Consider the following 24,039-nt stretch of genomic DNA (forward strand, 5'->3'; position numbering starts at 1 on the left):
AAAACCACAGGTCTCTCGTCAGTTTTACTTACGAACTGCAACTCAACTTTCACCAGTCAAGTTCAAATCGTGTGGATTTTGTGAATTCAGCTCCCAAACTGAAGTTCTTTCCCTCTCTTTCCTCTCTTTCTCTGTCTGCAGGGACTGTATCTTCACTCCTCCGCCATGCTTGTCAGCCTCCACATCTCCTCTTCCCCTTTCTCCGACCGTCGCGTCCTGTCTTTCGTCTCCCTGGCTTCTTCCTCCAAACTGCCCCTCTCCCTCTCGCTCCTTCTCCTCTCTCTCTTCTTCTTCCCCATCTGCGAGTCTCGCCGTGGAGGCGGGATCGGGACGCCCATCGGGGGCATGAGCGGCGGCCAGCGCGGCCAATCGATAATCAGCCCTCCTCATTATCCGCCACCAGGAGTCAATCCAGTGGGTCCTCCATTGCCACCAAAGTTTGCTCAAGGCCTTAGCATCGCAGTGATCCTTGTGGGAAACTCCAGCGAGGTGTCCCTCTCTGAAGGTCTGGAGAAAGAGGACTTCCTCCACGTGCCTCTCCCTCCGAAAGTCGAACTGGTCACGATGAACGAAACCGACCCCAAGAGTATCATAAACCGCATCTGTGCTCTGATGTTCCGGAACTCGCTCCAGGGTGTGGTGTTTGGGGACGATACCGATCAGGAGGCCATCGCCCAGATATTGGACTTCATCTCGGCTCAGACGCACATCCCCATCTTGGGCATCCGTGGAGGCTCTTCCATGATCATGGCAGCCAAGGTATGACAAACGCAACTACATAGACATTTTAAGGCATTTGAGGTACAAAGGTTAAGATGAGGACAAATTATGCTCTCCTATAAGAAACTTTGACTCATGCAAACCTTAGTAAATCACCATGCATGATTCATTTAAATACTGTCCTCACATAAATTTAGCATCTTAACTCCTACAAGTGCATATGCAAAGTTAGCCACAAAAATAACTGTCCATGGCTTTTCAGTTTTTTACTACGTCTTTAGTAAATTGTTTACTACATGTCCTTAGTAAGTTAATATATATTACTCTTTGTAAGCTAATGAATTGAAGGGATAGTTCCCCCAAAAAATTTAAATTCTGTCATTAATTAAACACCCTCATGTCGTTCCAATCCCGTAAGTCCTTCGTTTATCTTCGGAACACAAATTAAGATATTTTCGATGAAATCCGAGAGTTTTCTGTCATGAAGATTGACTGAAGATTGACACAGAAGAGAAGAAATTGTTGAATAAAGTCTTTTTTTTTCTCCTTTTTTTATGTACGAAAAGTATTTTTGTTGCTTCATAACATTAAGGTTGAACCACTGATGTCACATGGAATATTTTAATGATTCTTTACTAACTTTCTGGGCCTTTAGTATGTCAGTTGCGTTGCTGTCTATGCAGGGTCAGAAAGCTCTTGAATTTAATCAAAAATATCTTAATTTGTGTTCTTAACTGGAGAAATGGCTGCTGAAAATGCAGCTTTGCCATTACAAAGATGAATTCCTTTTTTAAATATATTACAATATAAAGCAGTTTTTTAAATATTTATTTTAATATTAATAAATATAAAAACAATAACTTATTTTGTAATCACATTATTACTCGTTTCACTGTATTTTTGATCAAATAACTGTAACCTTGGTGAGCATAAGAGACCTTTCAAAAACATAAAGAAATCTTACAGACCCCAAACTTTTGAGTGGTACAATACAGTATATGAAATCTCTATAGAACATGAATTAAACCACCCTGAAAAATACCATTATTTCGAGTGATTTGATAAAATGCAGTAAAATTGATGTTACTGTTATTTTGGGCTTTTATTGCTGATATGTAATGTTAATGAAATGTATGCCATTGAAATCTCCAGTTCTGAAGATTGAAGTCTTTCTCCATTCACAAAGATATGACCTGTATTGATTTTAACCCTGATGGTCACTAGAGAACCAATCATACAAGACACTGTACTGCCCACAAAGACGGTTACTTAGCGTGTCCTGCCATAAGTTGTGTATGTAGAGCATTTCAGAGAATTTTTAATAGGATGCTTTAAAATTAACTGCCTTTGTAGACAGTAGACTCACTAGGGTTTGGAACAGAGCCACACTGTCTACTCTTTTTTTCCCCTCAACGTCTTCCATTCTCACATGAATATTCATACACTTACATCCACATGTTCATCTCTTTCTCTTTCTTTTCCACCAAGGTCAGAGTTGTGTAGCAGGTGTAACAGACTTGTGCCTGCTGTTAAAACATTGGAGGTCTGAACTGCTGGAAACAGATGTGATGGAATATATAGTACTGATGGAATGCATGCTGTGTACTGTCTGTGCTGTTGTTAACTACCTGCAATGTGCTTCATTAAGATGACTGTGTTTGAAAGAGATGGAAGAAAGGGAGAGAAAATTAGAGAGAAAATAATGGCGATGCAGATTTGTTTTTCAATAGACACTGTTTTTTTCCCTGGCCAATAAGAAAGAAGGTAATGAAAAAGATGAGACAGAGGGAGAAAAGTGCAGAAAGAGAAGGAAATGTCAGAGGGACTTTTTGTAAATGCCACACAGTGAAAAACAGAGAGTCAAGTACATTTATTTTGTCATCTTGGAGAAAAGGAAAAACAGAAGAGGACAATAACTGCAGACACTTGCAGTGTTAAATACACCGTGCAAACAAATATTACCTAAAGTTTAACACAACATTCTCAATCTTTTTGCAGCTGCATGCATAATTACGGCTGTCCCAAGGAGACTTATTTTAGCAGTTTTTGGGAACTCGGTACACCCGATGAACTCTGGGTATTTAAAGGGGGAGTCATTACTGCTGAAAGCTGGTGGTAAATCAATGACCCCTGTCCTGACTCCTGAACAGCCTTTGTTTTAATGGAACAGGTTCCATTATATTTATCAAGAGGGACACAATTCATCCAACTCACACTGCAGTATATTTCCAAGAACATGCAGCTCAGATCAGTTTTCCTGATTGGTGCTTCTTTGATGTTTATGGCTACAGATGTGTCAAGATCTTGTTACAGGGTTTCTGCGCTTGATATTAACTGAAAATTGAAAAGCGAACAGAGGAAGTGATACATTTTCCACCAGGGATTTGGACTAATTCAGGGCTCTCGAGTCAATTTTAATGACCAACTCAGAATATCAGATTTATCGGAATGTTTGAGGCAGGACTGCCAATCATAAGAATGACATTAATTGTTCAGAATATTCACAATTGATCATGTACTGTATTTATATAAAAATGAAGAAATTCATAGGAATTCATAAAAATTACATTATTTTGGAGGATGAAATCACTGAACAGACAAAAGAGGCCTTCATATTATTTAACATAAGCTTATCACAAGTCTGTAGTCCAGTGTTTTTATTCACAAAAACTAAAATGAAAACTATTAAACAATGTTTTATTGAAATAAAGCTGAAATAAAAAAAATAAAAATAGATGAGATGGAAAAAGCTAAAGTTTAAAACACTTGAGCAAAAATTCTAAATATTTCCTTGGCAAACAAATTAAATAAGTTGAAGTTGAAATACTAAAATTATTAAAATTGAAATTAAAATAAATGTAAAAATAAAAATGAATGCTAATGATAAAAAACTAAAAACAAATAAAAAGCACAACAAAATACTAAAATGTAAACTAAAATTAAATTAAAACAGAAATTTAAAAAGTATTTAAACAAATTTATTGTTGTAAATTATATACATATATAAATAATTCTAAAATAACACTGCTATAGTCACAATCAAGCTAGACTTAAGGGCCGTGTTCTTGTATTATGTTTATGATTTTTATTATTTAATTGTTAGTTTAGATATGCAACATAATAAATCAACCACAATTCATTTCCAAATGACCCATGATTTTTCCCATGATGCCGTAGTGTGACCTGAAGTAGGCCATGAGTGCTTAAGTGGACTCGAGTTGACATCAGCTTGGAAAATACAATGACTAACTTTTTAATTGTGTGATTTTTATGTCTCCCATTAATTTTAGATGTACATAGATCCTGTTTAAACGCATTGGGAATGTACAACTCGTCTGTCAGCAATCTCTTTGTTCTAGATCTATTTTTTGCCATATCTGCAGGCTTTTACAAGGAGAGGAGCTCTTTTTAGTGTTGGTGTAGGGTTGTTAAAACACGCCACATCCTCTCGCAAGCCACTGAGGAGCTCGATAAGGGGCTAATTGAATTAGCGGAAACATTTTACCATGCTCGATGCCTTTCCATCCAACCACACATACATAAACGCACTGTTATCTTCGTTTTATGACTCTTTTTCCTTTCCAAGAGCAGTGGAGTTGGATGGAGATCTTTAGATTTGCATTATATGCATGCAGAAATGACAAATCATCTAGTGTACGTACATAAGCCATTATGAGGAATATTAGGACTTGTTTCTAATTCTGTGACTTTACCCCTTGACACCATAATCAGTTGGAGTCCATCCACCCTACTAACTCTAGGCGAGCGATGTGCTGGCTTATCCATTCCATGTGCTTTACCCAGTGTTAATGGGGACTCATAGGAGCGCTGGGATACTTAACGAGCGCAGCCGCACTGCTAATTTCATGCTTAATGGGAACACACGACTCTCTCACTGGCACACGGAAGCATTAGATGTGCATGTCGTATTTAGCTGGGACAGTTTAGACAGGGACTGTGTTGTCAAATGGCTCATCAGATGCACCTGCATGACCGGTTCATGCAACACATTCGCTCACGTGTACTTTGGGATACACACACACATTGAGAGAGAGAGAGAGAGAGAGAGAGAGAGAGAGCATAGTGCTTTCTCTTCTGCATTTGCATTTTCAGTCATTTGAGCCTGCAATGTTTCTATATGCCACATCTGCCTACTTTTTTTCAGATGTTTTATTTATCTGTTAGTGTTTTAGCATTTGTGATAATTTGAGTCTGTTATTCTGCAACACTGATTCACAACACAGTGGGCTTCACGAGTCCGCACTGAAAATCTGGGATACATCTAATTTAATAGATTATATTTAAACTTGGAAATTAATGGAAAATGTATTTGAAAAAATTAAGAAACTTCTTTTTTTTAATAAAAAGGTATTCAGTAATTTAAAAAAGACTATTAAACATTTCATTTTAAAAGAAAGTCAGTGAATCAGAAATACAGTATTTCAGATTGTATAATATTTCTCAATTATTAGCAAATTTATGACATTAAGTATATGAATTTATCATGAGTGCTGCTGTCATTAAAAGAATAGTTCACCCAAAAATGTAAATTTACTCACCCTCAGGTCATACCAGTTGTAGATGAGTTAGCATTACATCATTTATTCACCAATGGATCCTCTGCAGTGAATGGGTGCCGTCAGAATGAGAGTCCAAACAGCTGATAAAAACATCCACGAAATTTGTAATCCATAATAACCCCTCCAGTGAAAAAATCCATTTCCTATTTTCCTCTCACATCAAAATCCTCCAACATATTTATTTTGGCTGTTTGCACTTATATTTTAGCTGATATCATGTATCATAGATATGATATTTTAGCTGAAACCAACTGTTTGAAGTTAAAACCATCTTTATGATAGATTTGTTTCTTATAAACACACAGCTTTTCACTTCACAAGACTTTAATTGATGGACTGGAGTCATGTGGATTACTTGTTAATTATTGTTTGAGCTTTTTATCAGCTGTTTGGACATTCTGACGGCACCCATTCACTGCAGAGGATCCATTGGTGAGCAAATGATGTAATGCTAAATTTCTCCAAATCTGTTCTGATAAAAAAAAAAAAAAAAAAAAAACTCTACCTTTTAGAGGGTCAGAAAATTTATATTCATTTTAAATTTCAACATTTTACTTTTGCTCATTTAAAAAAAGAAAAAAATCCCTGAATGTAATTATGTAAATGCAAAAAAATGAAGTATTTTCAGTGGTCTCACTTATGGATAGTGTTTTTAAAGCCTAAACTATCAGTGTCTTGTTTGAAATGATCCTCCAGTCCCCCTCTTCATAAATCTAGATGCTCTGCCGTAAAAACCCTTGTTACACACAAACACTTCAGAAGTGTCGGTTATTGATTGAAAGCCTGTTGCTCTGTCAGCATCGCAGGGGAAGCCATGCAACACTTTCACATTTGCACCTTGCAAGCGAACACTTGTGACCCATGTTTCAGTGTGCCGTTTCTCACTGTTTGAAAAGATGTGGTGTCACACAGTGTCATGAATACAGTAGTTATTATGACACATCGCTGATGTAGAAAAGCACTATAGTGCACGTCTACATCACATCCAGTGACTCTGACTCATCGTTTAAACCTAGAAGAAAATAGTAAAAAAAAATCTAAATTCCTCTTTAATATTCTAAATAATTACAAATAAACTAAATTTTTTTTTTTTTTCTAATTTACCGTTCAAATGTTTGGGGTTGGTAAGATTGGTTAAAAGAAGTCTTTCAATAAGACTGCATTTATTTGATTAAAAATACAATAAAATAATCATATAGTGAAGTATTATTACAATATAAAATGTTCTATTTTAATATATTCTAAAGTGAAATTTATTCCTGTGATGCAAAGCTGAATTTTCAGCATCATTACTCCAGTCTTCAGTGTCACATGATCCTTCAGAAATCATTCTAATATGCTCAAGAAACATCTTCTTCTTATTTTTACATAGAAACTGCGATATATATATATATATATTTAAAGAGTTCAGATGCAAAAGCCTCTAAGTGCCGTCTGAAATTTTCTTCTAAAATGAGCATTTTTATCAGGCTCCTATATTTATGTTTAGTTATTTCACTTTAATTACATAGAAAATGACCTATACATTGCCATTACAGTATATATATATATATATATATATATATATATATATATATACACATACAACATACATACATATATATATATATATATATATATTTTAGGATTCTTTGATGAATAGAAAGTTAAAAAGGAACAGCCTTTATTTGAAATAAACAAACCTTTACTGTCACCTTTGATAAATGTAATGAGTCCTAGCTGAATAAAAGAATGACATTTTTGTCAGAAATTATATAATTGTCATGGCAATTTGAGTAATTTGTGAATGCCTTAGTATTTGTCTCTTTTTTGCTGTAATGCCAGCAACACTTGAGCTGCATTTACACCACAATTCCGAGCAAAATCTGATAAACATGTCCTGAATGAATTTAGAGCAATCCAAAGAACATCGGCTCATTCATTTCTAGATATTTCTAGGTTTAAAACTGTATTTGAATCCCAGATTTTCAGTGTGTTCCCAGACCAACAAATTTCCAGAACCTTCAAATGCAGCATTCAAAGCCGTTCTTTAGATCATCTCTAAGTCTGAATGCAAGAAAACACTGATCAAACGGCTGCCGAACGACTGAATGCTACTGGAAAAAAGCAAGAATGGATGGAGAGAAGGAAGGATGAATATGACAGCTGGAGAGGGAGGTAGAAAAAGACTAGAGTGGGAGAGAGAGAGAGGAAAGGAAGAGGGGACTGTTTTAAAATGAAACACGTGGGTGTGAAACAGAGGAAGAGGAAGGCACTCAACATGCAGTTACAACACGCTTACATCTAAATTGAGGCATTCAAAAAGACAAAGAACAGATTGAAACAGAAGAAACGTGACTTTTGGAGAGATGCAGCATTAGGGGATGATCACAGAAAGATGAAGAGGGTGAAAAAGAAGTGTTCTAGGACAATTCGATGGAGAAAGAGAGAATATAAAAGAGCCCAAGCACAGATGGGGGAGTGAAAGCATGCATGTGAACGAACGAGAGAGATGTGTGACATGCCACAGGAGGTGGTAGTTAAATAGAGGGGATTGAGGAGTGTTTTCAACCCTGTCTTTTTCTTAATAATTACTTTTACACGCTCTCTCTTTCTGTCTTTCTCTACCCCACCCCAAACACACTCTGTGGGCTGCATTGGTTGGCATGGCAACCGCTGCTACATACATTTCTATATATATGTGGAAGGAACGCGGGAGAGAAAGACAACGAGGGAATCGGGAAAAGGCAGAAGAGGAGATTCGGAATAGGAATATTTCAATTGCTCTGCATATAAATTTAGTCGGTATATCGCTTTACATGAAATTCAGCCACCATTCATTGTGTAGCCACCATGGTACTATGTGAACTTTGGTCAGTGACACTTGAGTTGAGGGTCTGGTATTTTTATTCAGTTGGCTTCTATGCTGTTCATTGGTTAAAAAAAAAGGGGGGGGGGGGTATGGATGCATTATGACTACATATTATAAATGAACTCTTAATAGTTAATTCATTTTAATATAATAAAAAAAAATAATAATAAAATAAAAAAATATATATATTTAAATCATATTAAAATTATTTCATTATATACACACACACACACACACACACACACGTATGTATGTATGTATTTATTTAAATATTTCAAATATATTTAATAGACATGAAGGCATTACATGTATGTAGGCACATTTTAAAGTATGGCCATTTATATTTAAGACCTCTAATCTGTGCATCTCATTGTTTGCTGATGTTGCAGGCTGCCAAATGAGGCATTTTTGTTGAGTGAAGTGAACTGGTCAGTATAGGGAGCAGTAAGCACTGCATAGGGACCCTGTGAATTGGAACACAGGTTGTGAGTTATTGAAAGGGCAAAGCAAGCATCAGAGGTTGCGGTCAGGCTAAGAGCACATTAAACACACACTCTTCAAAGATCTCGCCTCAGATGGGAGGCTTTACATGGATGAAGTGGAGGGAATTGTACAGTATGGTGCATAATAAAAGTTAAACATTATTTTTAAGCCTCAGTGTGGCCACAGCCACACTTAAAGGAGCGTTCATGATTGAATATAAGAACTACAAAAACTTGTAAATGTTGATTTCACAAAAAAAAAAAAAAAAAATAACTAAAATAAAATACTCGCTGTTTAAAAAGTATTACCTCAAGCAGTGGTAAACAGTGACACAGCAAACGCACATCAAAAAAACTAGCAACAAAAGCCGACTATGTCACCTTGCATTTAGTATACCTGGGCCAAAACGTTGCGCTTAAACATAGACAATGGCCATGACGTTTTTACGCTTACATCAGAGTCTGTACCTGTAGGTGGCAGTAGTCTATATTTGCCATTATAAAAGAAAAAACAGGCCTGCGTCCCAAAGACAGTGGATTTACAAACTAAAAACAAAGAAACCCTTGCCTACAATTTTGATTAATCATGTTGATCACTTAGTCTTGACTTTCTTAATTCCAAACGGCCATGTTGTTTTAAAAATATTTGCGTATTGGTATACTCAAGTAAAATGAAGTTGTAAGAGTTGAACAGTGTGTGCCCTCTTGACTTCATCATTCTCTCGCTTTCATCACTTGCACTTTTTTTCTTGTGCGTGGGTTCACTAAACTGAACATACAATCAGAGCATTCAACATGCTCAATCAACCAAAAAGCCGCTGACAGGCTCTAAATAGTGTCAACGGAGCAGAACACACCGCAAAATCTGAGCTAAAATTAATTTTCAAAGTCAAATTAACTTGTTTTGTAAAGTTTACAAAGTTTTCCCTATGTACTTCCATTGTAACTACCTTACTGTAACCTCATTGGTTTCTTGTTTTGACATGCAAGTCCAAATGGTGAATTTCTGTTGTTATCTAAAGCCACAAATGTGTGATTACAGCTTAACTTGAACCCAAAACATTGGAATTCAGAAGTTGGAATTGTTCCGCTACTGTGCCTCTTCATAGCGACAATTTAAATTGCACACACAAATACTTTTCTCATGTCTCCAACATAGGCTAATAAAGTCATTTTTCTGTGCTGTGTAGCCAGTGAAATGCATTGTCTTTCGGCCCGAATACATATTCTGCATTGGGGAGATAGAGACGGTGCTATTGTTCTCTGTGATTAGGCTGTTGATTAGATCCTGTCCATAAGCCCCTGGTATTAAACCGTCATCATTGTTTCCCAGCTATTGCGGTGGGGAGCAATAATGCGCTTGTGAGCACTGAGAGGTGAAGACCAAAATGGACGAGAGTTATTTATTCATCCCGTGGAGTCAGCTCGGCTGTATTGGAGGCGAGTGTGGATGTGCACGTATGGACCGTTGCTAGTGAGCTTGGGTCTAATCCTCAGACAGGCTGGTGGTGTTAGACTTGTGTGTGCTGTAAGCGAGAGCACACGGATACACAGATGCACAGACAAACAAGCACACACACTGGAGTTTGCTAGGCTATAATGTTCTGCCGATCAGTTTTATGGAGATAAAGCCTGGAAGTCTCACGAAAACCCTGTGCTGTTCTCAGGTGCTGAGCAGCGCCTCAACAAAGCTCATGCAGTCTCTCTCTGTGTCCTGAATGATTTTCTTAATTTAGCTTTTTTCCTTTTTCTGCTGGCTCTTATCACAGCGTTTATGAATGTTTAGTCCCATGATGAACAAAAACCTTTTTTTAAATCCAGAGGAAGGTATAAGGATAAGAAAAATGGGTCTGATTTATTATTTCATTTACGCTGGTCTTTCTGCTCTTTTCTCGTCCTCTCCTCATCTATTTGGTTTGCTTCTACTCTCTCTTTGACTCACCTTGTCTCTACCATTCTCATCTTTGCTTGTCTCAACTCTTCTTGTTTCTCCTCTGTCTCTCTTCTGGATCTTGACTCTGCTCTTCTTTTCTCTCCTTGTCTCACATTGTCTCTTGTTTGTCTTGTTCACTTTTCAGTCTTGTTTTGTTTTGACTTTTCTCTCTTTGTCCTGCCTTTCCTTGTGTCTTCTCTTTTTGTCTCACCTCGTCTTTTTTCCTCATCTTGTTTCATTACATCTTGACTCTTATCTTTGCTTTGACAGGCTTGTGGAATTCTTTATTCACCCTTATTATACAAAAGCACCATGGATGCATAGATAATGCAGAACCTCTCTCTCTTTCTTGGTGTCTAACGCTTTCTTTTTTTTATCATTTCGTGCTTCTTGATGTCACTTGGAAGTGCTACAGTGCCGTCCTTTGTGGGTGTGTGTGTGTGTGTGTGCGGCTCTCCTCAGAGATCACAGGAGTCCAAGTGTGAGAGTGTCTGAGAGATCAAAGGGGGAAATATGAAGACACCAGGCATGCCAAAGATCACAAGGTCTGTGCGCGCATGTGTGTGTTCCACCTTTCTGCGATATAAAGATCACATCAGGTTGTAAGTGTGATTTTTGTCATTGTGACAATAACACCAGATACTTTACACAAATCTAAATGCACAAATGTGGTATTGGGTGACTTTGGTTTTGAAAGGTCCTGTCAGTTTCTGACTCAGTTTGTGTTTGTTAGGGCACTGTAAGATCAAAGGGCTTCTGTCAAAGTGTGTGTGTGTGTCACCGTTTAGCTCCGTGCTCTTTTGTTCAGGGTGAGAGAGAGGCAGCTGCTTAATTGGACAGACAGTTCTCTCATCTCACACACGGACGGACACACACACACACACACACACACACACACACAGTCACGCAGTCTGGCACTGACAGAATAACACTTTTCTTTCACCACCAGAGGCTAACATTCACCTACACACACACACACACACACACACACACACACTGACCACACAGAACATGCAATCAGACCGGACAAAACAACACACTTAATAGCAATAAACTAAGCCCCAAAAAAACACTCTTGTTCATTGCACACAGAAATACAAAAGAGCAAGTATATAATAAAGCAAAAATCCATGAGATTCTGTGCATTACAGTGTTTTATACCACAGTTAATGGCTGTTATTAGGCACAGCATGAAGCAGTTTGCTTTTATAAAATGGAATCAGAAGTATGAAAAAAAACTGTTCATTTCAGTTCTAATTCAGGTTGTTATACATTACAGTGAAGACATAGTTATTTATATAAACTACCTTCCAAACGTTCAATCAGATCCCCATCTATCTATCTATCTATCTATCTATCTATCTATCTATCTATCTATCTATCTATCTATCTATCTATCTATCTATCTATCTATCTATCTATCTATCTATCTATCTATCTATCTATCTATCTATAAAAGGGTTTGGCTTATACAATTTACAATTTATTAATCTACAACCTGCACTGTAAGCACACAGTGTTGTTGAACTGTGATTGGCAGCACAGTTGTAAAAATCCACCACACAGGCTCGCCTGGATAAGGATGTTAGCCGTGGGAACTTGTCGTTGTGTTGGCTGAGGGACAGTGGCGTGATAAATGACATAACCGTATCTCAGCTGTTGTTTTCATATGAGCTCTGTTCCTTCTGAATTATATTCATATATGCATAAAAGCATGATATGAATGCATGCAGAGGCATTGCTGTGGTCAACCTGAGGTCATACATGCCAGCGCAGCATTAAAAAACAAACCCTATAAATATGGAATATCTATACTGCTGTCAGCAACACGCATTATGGGAATCTATTGTTGTGCAGGCTGAATTTTTATCATTTACTCATCTTCATGTCTGTCCTTCTGTGGAACACAGAAGAAGATATTTTGAAGAATGTTCCCACTGTTTTTGTCCATATAATGAAAGTTCCAAAACAAAGGTCCAAAATGACATCAAACCCAAATAAAATAGATATTCTTCAATCTCATCTTTTTTAAGTGTTCAACAGAAGAAAGAAATGGATACAGGTTTAGATACAGGTTTAAAATTTTAATTTTGGGTGAATTATCATTTTACTTTGTTATGTTTAAATGCAATCTTACATTGATAGGGTCCTATGATCTCCGCAACACATAAAATGCATATCGATAACGGAATCCAGTCATAAAAACAGAATTTACTGTATACCGTGGAATGTCACGGAATTTGCCAAATTTTGGAAAAATGCATCAAAAGTCAGTCTGTACACTTAAATTGAAATGCGATATGGACTAGTGTCTGTGAATATTAAGCTACAAAAATAGACGCGCATTTCTTAAAGTCTTCATAGCAACCAGTCAAAATAAAAGTTCGGTTTAAATTGAAGAAACCGTCACAGAAATATTATTTATTGTATTGTGCTACTACTAATAAAATTATTATTTAAACTTTATTTTTAAATTAATATTTACCAGGAAAATTATTTACCAGAATTTATTTAGGAGAAAAATGTAAATACACAACACATAAATACGCAATTTCTGAAAAATATGATAGGGTTAAAAAAATTTTTTTTAATATGAAATCAATTAATTACAGATGCTTTTGATTATTAAAATTTAATGAAAACATTCAAATGGAATCCAGAAAATTAGTAGAAAACTGAATTTGGTAAAAATAAAACCGAATTTGGTAAAAATAAAACTGAATTTGAGGAAAAAAATAAAATTCACAGGACATTAAAAATCAAATTTTTGTTAACCTTTTTATAAATTGCTGTTTAATATTGTAAGTTTCATGATTTCAACTAATTGTACATGCTTTTTGATGAATAAAATTTAATTTAACCATTAAAACAGAGACAGAAAAAACTGAATTTGGGGAAAATAAAACAGATTTCATAGGTCCCAACACTGAAAGAGTATCCAGAATATCATAGGGCTTGTTTGACTTGGGCCAGTAAGCAACCTCCCTGAACACTAGAAATCACATAGCAATGCCCTGGCAACCACCCAAAACAGCCTGGCATCATGTCAGTGAGATTTTCATTGGCAAACACCATCATATTCTTCAGAAATGTGCACTTTTGAATTGCTTCATGTTTATATCTCTTTATTTTTGTTTAGTGGGTTTGTATGTGCATTTGTCTGTTAGCATTTGAATGTGCATATATGTGTTTCAGATTGTGTTTGTGTCTGTGAGTGTGTGGGGAGTATTTTTTCACTCTAATGGCATCTTTAGCTAGAACGTAACGATGGAAACCACGTTGCCACGGAAACACTGCATGTCTCTTTGACTTAGAAATCTCTCCATATTCACACCCTTCCCTCTCTTTCTCTCTCTCTCTCCCTCCTGTTACTGTTACTGACAGTGCAGCTGTCCCTAGTCAGGAAGTGTCAGAGCAGAAAGATATTCAAATTCAAATAAAATATATAGCGCAGAGAGATAAACTGAGAGGGAGAGTGAGGAAGTGAGATGGACTTCCTTGAAGGGAGAGTTAAAGAAATAATTATAAAGAAACTGAAGTGGCGAGATAAGGAGAGTAGCAGAGGATAACAGTTGTAAGAAGAGGGTTAGTGAGAGAGGAAGAGAGATTGGTTATGCTGTGCTAAATGCTGCAGGCATTAAGTAACACTGTACAACTCAGTTTCGCTTAGATCTGAATTAACACCATATTACTGCTAAAATATTAATAATATAATACTATAATATAATAAATACTTTGATAAATTGATACAGTATATATTTTATCAAAATTATAACTGCAAGAAAGTAATTGTGGTAAAAGAAAACAATAAATGTGTTACATTTATAACTTCAAAATTAGGGAGACTAAATTATAAAAAATAATATTTTAATGCATTAACTATGCCTTGGAATGCATTGTACAGTCTCATGAATGATTGTTAGTTAATACATTATAACACTTAATTTGTTTTTACAATATGCATTTTAAATTCAGTTATAATTATTTACAACAAGATATAATGTATTACATATAATAAATAATATATAGAATAATTATAATGCATTATAACCCTTTATAATGCATTATACATAAAGGCTGTAAGTAAAGTGTTACCGACCTGCATTACCAATACTGCTAATTTATATGATAATTTTCCCCCCATTTTTTGTCATTTTAGTCTATAATCTTACAAATTTTGAAGTCACTTTGGAAAAACCATCTCCTAATTGAGTAAATGTACTACTACTAACTATGTATTTATTTATTTAACTATTCTTAAAATTAAGAAATGTAAATAAAACAGAGTATTGGTGTGTTTTACCATAAAATACTGTTTTAGTATTTTTTTTTTTGTATTTTATAACACTCTTTTCTGCTTTTAATTTCACATTTAATTCAATGTGTAACTGTTTCTTTGTAATTATTTGTGAACTTTACTATCAATTTCTGAGTTGAACATTTTTCCAAGCTTTTATCAAGCAAATTCTACACCAGTTTTTTTTTGTTTTGTTCTATTAATCTATGAAAAAAAAGAAATATGAAAACAATAAAGGTGACACTTTAATGAAAAACGTAGTGAAAATCAGGAAGAATAAATAATGAAAAATAGTTTTTATTTTATTTTTTTTATATAAAAAAAGTAAATGCTCAGAGTCTTATTTCCAGATCTGTCATCTACCAAAAATGGATGTGATCTCTGGTTTGCATAACAATAGCCTATTCCTTAATAATCAACAATGATTTGGAGGATATTTTGACCGACAGTCTGATTTGAATGAGGGCGCCAAATAATTAAAGTCTTTTAAAACAATAGAAGATCTTTAAAATCAGTCTGTAATTGTGTACTTACTGGGTAGCCAGTACAAATGAGTTAAAACAGGTTTGATGTTGTAGCTAATGTGTACTACAGCAAGAGAGAGAGATTTGGAGAGGAAGCTAGCATGTAAGAGGGTGGAGTGAGAAAGGTGGAGAATGAGGGGGAGGAATAACGAGTAAGTGACAAGGAAGGGAATGACGGAAGCAAGATGAATCGAAGAGGAGAACTTGGGAGGTGGAGGAAAATTTGTGTGAAATACTAAGCGCAGGGCTGCCAGAGATCGAGAGACAGAGAATGGCAGACAGAGAAAGCGAGTTGTCATGAAAGAGGGAGTGGAAGAGAAAGTATATGGTGAAGAAGGAGGCATGGGCTGGCTGATGAATTAATGGGAAGAGGAAGAAGAGATGAGGATACTTGAGGTGAAAGAAAACAGTAGGAGAGATGGCGAATGTAGAACAGTCCACAAAACAGTGTCAGGGTTATGAACTGAATGACATTCATTTTTCACTTGACTCTGACTGGACACACACACACACACACACATACACACACACATGTACACAAACTCCCTCATGTAACACACTCATTATAAAAAGAAACATTCTGACTCACACACTCCTCTCATAAATTGGAGGCATTTTTCCATATTCAGGCACAGTGCTATAAAGCTTGAATTCATTACTCTAATGAAGCTAAATGAAAGCATCGCCTTCACTAGCAAACACCAAATATCACAACAGAACAACCTGTTCTCTGGAGCTGCCGTTCATGTACGTGTGCACGTAACAACACCTCAGTAAATACAATCATGTGGTTTCACGTGGATGTCTTCGTAGAAACAGCATACATGGAAGTGTATTAAAAAGCTCATGATGTAAACAATCCTGAAGAAAGTATTTGATGCATTCCTAAAAACTGACTTTAAATGCTGTAATCAAATGTAGTAAGGTTGATTCAGTTATATTAAAAGCGTTTATTAATAATAAAAATATGTTGACGGCTATTCACTTACAATAAAAGAATGCTAATGCATGCTGCTTTTGTTTTTACAAAAGTGACGTACACTGCCATTCAAAGGTTTGAGCCCAGTAAGTTTATAGTTTATTACAAATTTACAAGTTACATATGTTAAAGTTAATGTTGTTTAATTAATGTTCATTGCATTTTTGGTGGTTGTCAGTTTATTATAAAGGTACAAAACAGATATTAGCACTTCAGTAGGGTTGTTTATTAACATTACAGTATATCCGTTAATTTTACTGTAAATTTAAGTTAAATCTGTAAATCCTAAAATGGTGCCACCCTATACATTGTCATGGCCAAAAATATTGGCACCCTTGGTAAATTGGATCAAAGAAGGCTGTGAAAATTAATCTGCTTTGTTAATCCTTTTGATCTTTTATAAACAAAATTCACAAAAATCTAACCTTTCATTGGATAAGAATGTAAAATGGGGGGAAATATCATTATGAAATAAATGTTTTTCTCTAATACACGTTGGACACAATTATTGGCACTCCTAGAAATTATGAGTAAAATATCTCTGAAGTATATTCCTATCATATTCACAATTTTGAGCACACCAGCGTGATTATGAACATGAAATTATCCAGCCATGGCTTCCTGTTTCAGATAAATATAAATAGTAGGGAAAACAAAGCCCAAATTCCCTTCATCATCCATCACAATGAGAAAAAACAAAGAATATATTTCTGATGTGCAGCAAAAGATAATTGAGCTTCACAAATTAGTGAAGTGTCTTTAAGAAAAGAGCTAGAGCAGTGAAAATTCCCATTTCCACCATCAGGGCAATAATTAAGAATTTCCAATCAACAGAAAATGTAACGAAACTGCCTGGAAGAGGACGTGTGTGTATATCGTCCTAATGCACGGTGAGGAGGAGAGTTTGAGTGGCTAAAGACTCACCGAGGACCACAGCTGGAGAATTGCAGAAAATAGTTGAGTCTCGGGGTCAGAAAACCTTTAAAAAAAATAGTCAAACAGCCCCTACATCACCACATGTTGTTTGGGAGGGTTTCAAGACCAATTCTCCTAGCTCATCCAAAAACAAACTCCAGCATATTCAGTTATCAGACACGGCTGGAACTTCAAATGTGACTGGCTTTTTAGCAGCAAACACTCAAGATGGGTTTTGTGAACACAGGGATAAAAAGTACCCCATGTATACAATGAAATATACTGCTGTATTTTTGATGTTGTGGCCTTATATTTCTGCTGGAGGTCCTGGACATCTTGTTCAGACACATGGGATCATGGATTCTATCAAATACCAACAGATAAAAAATCAACAAGTGACTGACTCTGTTAGAAATCTTATAATGGGCCATGTTTGGATCTTCCAACCGTACAATAATCCAAACACAAACCTCATAAACAACACAAAAATGGGTCACTGAGCACAAAACCAAGCTTCTGCTATGGCCATTCCAGTCCTCTGACCTGAACCCTGTAGAAAATGAGTGTGGTAAACTGAAGAGAAGAAGCACCGTCACGGAGCTGCGAATCTGAAGGATCTGGAGAGATTCTGGATGAAGGAATAGTCTCTGATCTCTTGTCAGGTGTTCTCTAACCTCATCAGGCATTAATCAAGAGAAAATTTTGAGCTGTTAAACTGGCAAATGAAGGTTTCAAAAAGTATTGAATAAAAGGGTGCCGTTAATTGTGGCCAATGTGTATTAGAGACAAACATTTATTTCATAATGATATATTTCTCCCCATTTTAAATTCTTATTATCCAATAAAAGGTTAGATTTTTGTGAATTTTTTAAATAAAAGATCAAAAGGATTAACAATACAGATTAATTTTCACAGCCTTCTATGATCATATTTACAATTTTTTTATTTTTTTTTACCATAAATTTCACATTTTTAGTGTATATGCTTCATATACAGAGAGGTAAATAAAATAGATATATTTTTTTCTTTTCCAGTTTGCTCTTTTTTTTTTTTCAAACACCAAACTTCAAACTCAGTGATGCTGCCACTTTGTTCATTCTTGAAGTGAACCTTTGCCTGTTTTTAGATGAAATGTTTTGGACTACTGTCTTGAACTGAACGTGATGTGTTTGGTATGCGACTTTCCAACTTTTGAGCAATTCATTACTGTTTTTGTGAAGTTTTCATACTAATTTAAATGCATTGATTTATTTATTGAGCACAATATGGTTGTTGATAATTGGCACATACTGTATTTTCTTTTTACTTTACCAGTTACATGCTGCATCTCAACGTTTTCTGTTTTTTCTTCCATTTTTCTTTTACAGCATTTCCAATTTTCTCTCCTCTTTATCTCTTCTCTCACTACCTTGAGATTATTTAGGCAGTTTAAAGACCCTCGATACATACTAATGCAGCAGGCACACATGCACACACCACACCCTGGTGCTTTTGATAAAGATCAAGCGTTGAGCTTTCAGCAGAGAATTCATGGTGTGTGTGTTTTGGCTCTTTCATACGGCTTACATGTGTCAATAAGTGACTAATTGCCTTTATCCTCTGTGTTACTAATGAGCTCTATTAACTGAAAAGAGCTGAGAATTTAATTACCATAGGGGGTTGAAGGGTATGAAAAATATCAACTCTGCCTCCATACTGTCCCCCTTTCCTCGCCACTTTCACTTGCTTTTATTGTACGTGTTCTCTTTCACTTATTCTATTCATCCTTTTTCTGCTGTCTCCGCCATTTGTGGTCTGTGTTCAGCTGCACTGTGAGCCACAATTGACGAGCTCCACGTATTGGCATAAATCATGCGTTTTAATGAGAAGATCAGCTATCATTGCCCTGCCTCCTTTTTCCTTCACCTTTCACTACAAATATTTAAAGTCAATTCAAAAAAATCAAAAATTACTCTATTTACATTCTTAAAAGCAATATTCTGGGTTTAATAAATCAAGTTGAATTGACAGCATTTGTGGAATAATGTTGATTCTCAAAAAAAATTGTTTGCTTTCTTTAAAAAGTGTGAAGCATTAAAATAGGGCAAATGTAATTTTTAAATAAAAAACAAAACACTTTTGCAGTCAGGGTTTTAGGCATTATGTTGTCAAGGCAACAAATTAAATATAATTTAATCCTGAAAAGGTGAGTATGCAATTTGTTTGCATGTTAACATTTTAAAGAGTGAGTTTTTGAACATTCAAAGATTGGCCCCATTGACACTACTGTATTTTTGAAAGATTTATGTTTTTATTTAAAGAAAGTATAGGGACAAATGGAAGTTAATTTAGCATTATTCCACAAATGCTGTGTTGAGTAACTTGTATTGAACCTAAAATATTTTTTTAATGCATGTTTCAATGTTATTTCAATGTTTTTTCATTAAAAAAAGACTTTTGTTCACTTTAAAAAAATGATTCAGGGGACCTGTTTCCACAAGTTGCAAGTTAATAATTCTAATTTAATAATTTAATTTAACCCTTAAGTTGAGTTCAGTTGACATAATAATGTTGATCATGACATTAACCTAATATTGTGTGTAATTTAACCTCTGCGTTAATTGAATTTCTTTAAAATTTCTTTAAAAAATGTAGTTGTAGTAACTTAGTAAAATTGTATAGTTAACTTTAGAAATTGGGTAGTGGATTTCTAGTTCTCAGCATGCTTTGCAGGACTGGATAAGTAGAGTAAATGTTGAAATTATGTGTTATTTTATGTGTTTCTTAGTGAAGGGAAAGATCTGTTAGTGTTTAATGCTGCTATGTTTGACATTTAAAAGAGTTTCTGTTATATTGAAGTTTTTAGACCACATGCATTGACTCTGTTAGCAATGACAGCCCTAATGCTAGTGACACATAACATCTTACTTGTTCATTAAATATACATGATGAATAAGTTACATTTAGTGTGTGCTAGCTGTGGATTTGAATTGAAAAAAAGATTATATAAATTGGCTCCAGGCCCACAAATCCATTAGTTGAAGCAACCTAATTTTGAGTATATGTGTTTGTTACAAATTATTAAGTTCTACTGACTCTGAGTTTGTTGGTTGAACATAATTTCATTAGAATAATTGATGCAAACTGTTGTTGATTTTTTTTTTTTTTTTTTGTGAGCTAACATAATTTTTTAGAGTGTAGTCTTTAATCACTTAGGTAACACTGGCTATTGGATAATGTTAACAAATAACACATTTTTAGCATACTGCACTTCTATTTGGTCTAGAACTTTTGGTATGCCCACTTTTTAAGATCCAATCAAGTTCAGTGAGTTTTACTCATTCATACATCAGATTACAGAAATGAAACAGGCCGTGAATGGCAATTCATGCTGGCTTGAAAAAAACCAAGTGAGAACATTGATTGAGCAGCTGGAGTATGCTGGAGATGTGTAAAGAGCTCTTTGTGATTAGAATACGGGTTAAGCCTAATTTTAAAGAGCGAGGATTGATCTGTTTTGATTACGAATTCATTAGATGAAAAAAGGATAAAAGAGAAAAAGAGAAAACATAAAAGAAACAGTAGTGATTCGAAGAAAGGAAAAAAAGGAATGTGAAATTGTGCTTTTATTCTCCTTGTCCTTGTTGAAAACCGCTGGTGTTTAAAGCTCAGACCGCACACGCGTGTTTGTGACATTCATTATCCGAGCGTTCGGATGTTGCTTCGGAAGATAAAGTGTTTTTTTGTGCTATTGTGCGAGTTTGCGTATTTCTGCAGGTCTTTTTAATATGAAGTGCTTGGAGCATGTGGTGTGTATCTTAGGATGATGAAGTGTTTAGAGTCGAAGTGTGTGTTTGTGCGTGTCTTTGGAAGATGAAGTGTTTTTAGTCCCCCCTGTTATTACAGTCTATTTCAGTCTGACTGAGCCTCGTACATCTATGTCAAAGTAAGGGAGCACAATTGTGTGTGTGTGTGTGTATGTGTGCTTGCATGTGTATGGGGTGAGTGTTTTTCTGATGAGGTGAGTCATGTCTGTTTTCATTTTTATTGTGTGTGTGTGAGTTTGTTCCTTCCGGTTACAAATGTCTTTGTGTGAGTGTGTCTAGGAGTGACTGTAGATTTCCGTGCTGTTAGTGTATCTGAAACGACACCCTGCATTTATTTATACGTCTAGGAAGCTGTGCTTTGTAGAATAGAATTATGAATGCGCTTCTTAAATGTGTTTATGTGCACGTCCATAATGTTTGGCTGCTTTATGCAAATGTGTCATGCATCTTGCGTGAGGACATGGCACCGAACGTTGCTGAGACACGCTTTGCTTGTGGAGGAGCTGGAATAACCGTAGCGATTTGCATAACCATGCTGCATGTGTTCAAAGGCAGAGGTCAGGAACACTTGCCTAAGGGTTGCTTTAGCGTGGCTAGCGGTACCGCTGGGAATGTGCGCTTAGATTCTGTGTAAGCGGGTGATAACAGATCCTCATGGCCGCTGAGTGTGTTTTGTTCTGTTTCCACAGATGAAATGCAAAGAAATACAATGCTTTGATTAAATCAGTCATCACCTGAGGAGAAATCTGCAATGGGAATTCAAGAGTATTATCACTTTATACAAACCATCAAATTATTTTGCTTCACAACTAACCCGTTGCTTCCAAGCCTGATGTCTCAGCAAAACCGCACACAGATCAATAATAGCGTCTTTATTTGAGCCGGGCAGTGTGGGATTTATTCGTATATTAGTGTTACCGACATGAATGAAGAGATTTGGGTTTCAATTATTCATATTTCATTTCCTGCTGCCCACATTAATAGTGAAACACGGGGCTTGAAAAGGCCTTGGCATATTAGAATTGTTAGTTGCGCAAATATTGGGAGTTCATTATCGTGCTTGAGTTATTAGCGCGACCGATAATTATAACGGACAACAAAGTCTTGGGTTTTTAATACGGAAACAAATGGCTGGTAATTTAGGAATATTACACATGAATTTAGAGTAAAAGATTAAATAGTTGAAAATTGGCCATGGGGAGAGAGAATTAGAGAGATAGGGATTTTTTTTAATGAAGGAAAGGCTATGCATTCTCTTTTTGCGCCATGCCAAGCCTACTTAGTGAGCCAAGAGAAGCATAACTGCTGCTTCTTTATGAGATGCAGGAAGTCTCATTAAATTTAGCAGGAGTGACTCCTCTTGGTCCGCTGCAGATGCTCTCAGCAAATGGGGCTGAGACCTTACATTTCATTTAGACACGGAGGGCAACCGGCTTTTAAAACTATAGATGTTAAACTATGTAAACGTCACTGTGTTATTTTGGGAGGTACAATTAAAGTGAAGGGGGACAGAACGTGCAGCAAAATGTCTGATCTCAAGAGAGTTTTCTCTTATGTCTTGTCTTTCTACAAAGTTTGTTTGTAGCTTTGTCTCCGGACTGGTTCATGTTCTTTTGTAGCTAATTAAGACAAGGATCAGCAAAATAAAAAATGTGTTCAGTTTTTTTTTTTACCAAAGGCCTTTAGTTTACATATAAAGTACTGTTAAAAGTTTTGGATGGGAAAGACTTTTTTTTTTTAAAGTTAATGAAAAAAGTATCTTATGCTCACCAAGGCTGCATTTCTTTAATAAAAATACAGTACACACAACTGCTATCTAGATATATTTTAAAATATAATTTATGACTGTGATGTCAAAGTCTTCAGTGTCACATGATCCTTCAGAAATCATTCTAATATGCTGATTTACTGCTCAAGAAATATGTATTATTATTATAAATGTTGAAAAAAGTGAAAACTGTGATACATTTTCCTTCAGGATCCTTTGAATAGAAAGTTCAAAAGAACAGCATTTATTTGAAATAAAATCTTTTGTACTTTTATAAATGATTTTGCTCTCACTTTTGATCAATTCAGTGCGTCCTTGCAGAATAAAAGTATTAATTTCTTTTAAATATCACTTAAACTGTACGTAAAATGATCAAATTAGGGAAAATGAATGCAATGAATCAACTCACACCTCTAAAGTAAATAAAGTAAATATGAAATATGGTGACTTTTAGCTACATCTTAAACAATGTTTTGTCATTCGTGAAAAAACTTCCAGAGTTATGAAAAGCACGATTTCTGACTGTCACTATGGTTACAGGTGACTTTTACTAATTGTTAATATAGGCATTATCTGCTCCTTGAGATATTGAATGAACATGACAATTTGCGAGTTTTACTTGCTAATAAATATGTTTGTCAATCTCAAACACTAACTGTGCGACATATCCAATGTTTCATCGTTTTCACTGTGATAATTAACACCATCATCATTATCATCATTAATTTAATTAGCCACATCCTGATATTTGTCTTCATCAGATACCTGCACAAAAATCAGCATCAACTAACGTCACAAAAACCTAAAAATAGCATCCATTTTTTTATTCCCAGTCTTCATGCATGACTGATATAGTAGTGTTTCACTCATTGTACGTCAGAGTCTCACCCAAAAATGCATGGCATGATAATAATTGCATATGTATACAGTATGCGGGTGCAGGAATTGTAGTACACGTAGTAGCCGGTGCAAATGGCAGCGTTTGCTTCATTTGTGGAACCGGCTTCAAATGTTCCTCCCTTCCTCTCAGACACGTAGAGCAGGGAAATGGCTTCGTTGTCCCTTCATAACAATTGGTTTTGTTCGGGGAGAGATAGAAATGATGAGGGGTTTGGAAGAAGGTAGAGATGTGAGGGAGGAACACGTGTTATTGGCTTTCCTGAAGAAAGAGACATAAAGGAGGG

The 24,039-nt window shown here is 35.7% G+C and overlaps 1 protein-coding gene across 1 annotated transcript in view; it reads left to right on the forward strand.

Annotated features, from left to right (window-relative positions):
• The window catches only part of LOC306874206 (glutamate receptor ionotropic, NMDA 2B-like), a gene marked incomplete at both ends in the record, with an annotated part of 110,395 nt that overhangs the window by 14,656 nt on the left and 71,700 nt on the right, over nt 1-24,039 (forward strand). Inside the window, one exon of the mRNA XM_079424074.1 lies at nt 142-759. Coding sequence (XP_079280200.1) covers nt 142-759 — 618 coding nt within the window. The remainder of the gene's footprint in view (nt 1-141; nt 760-24,039) is intronic.

Source organism: Barbus barbus, assembly GCF_936440315.1.
Source record: "Barbus barbus genome assembly, chromosome: 8".
Classification (NCBI taxonomy): Eukaryota; Metazoa; Chordata; class Actinopteri; order Cypriniformes; family Cyprinidae; genus Barbus; species Barbus barbus.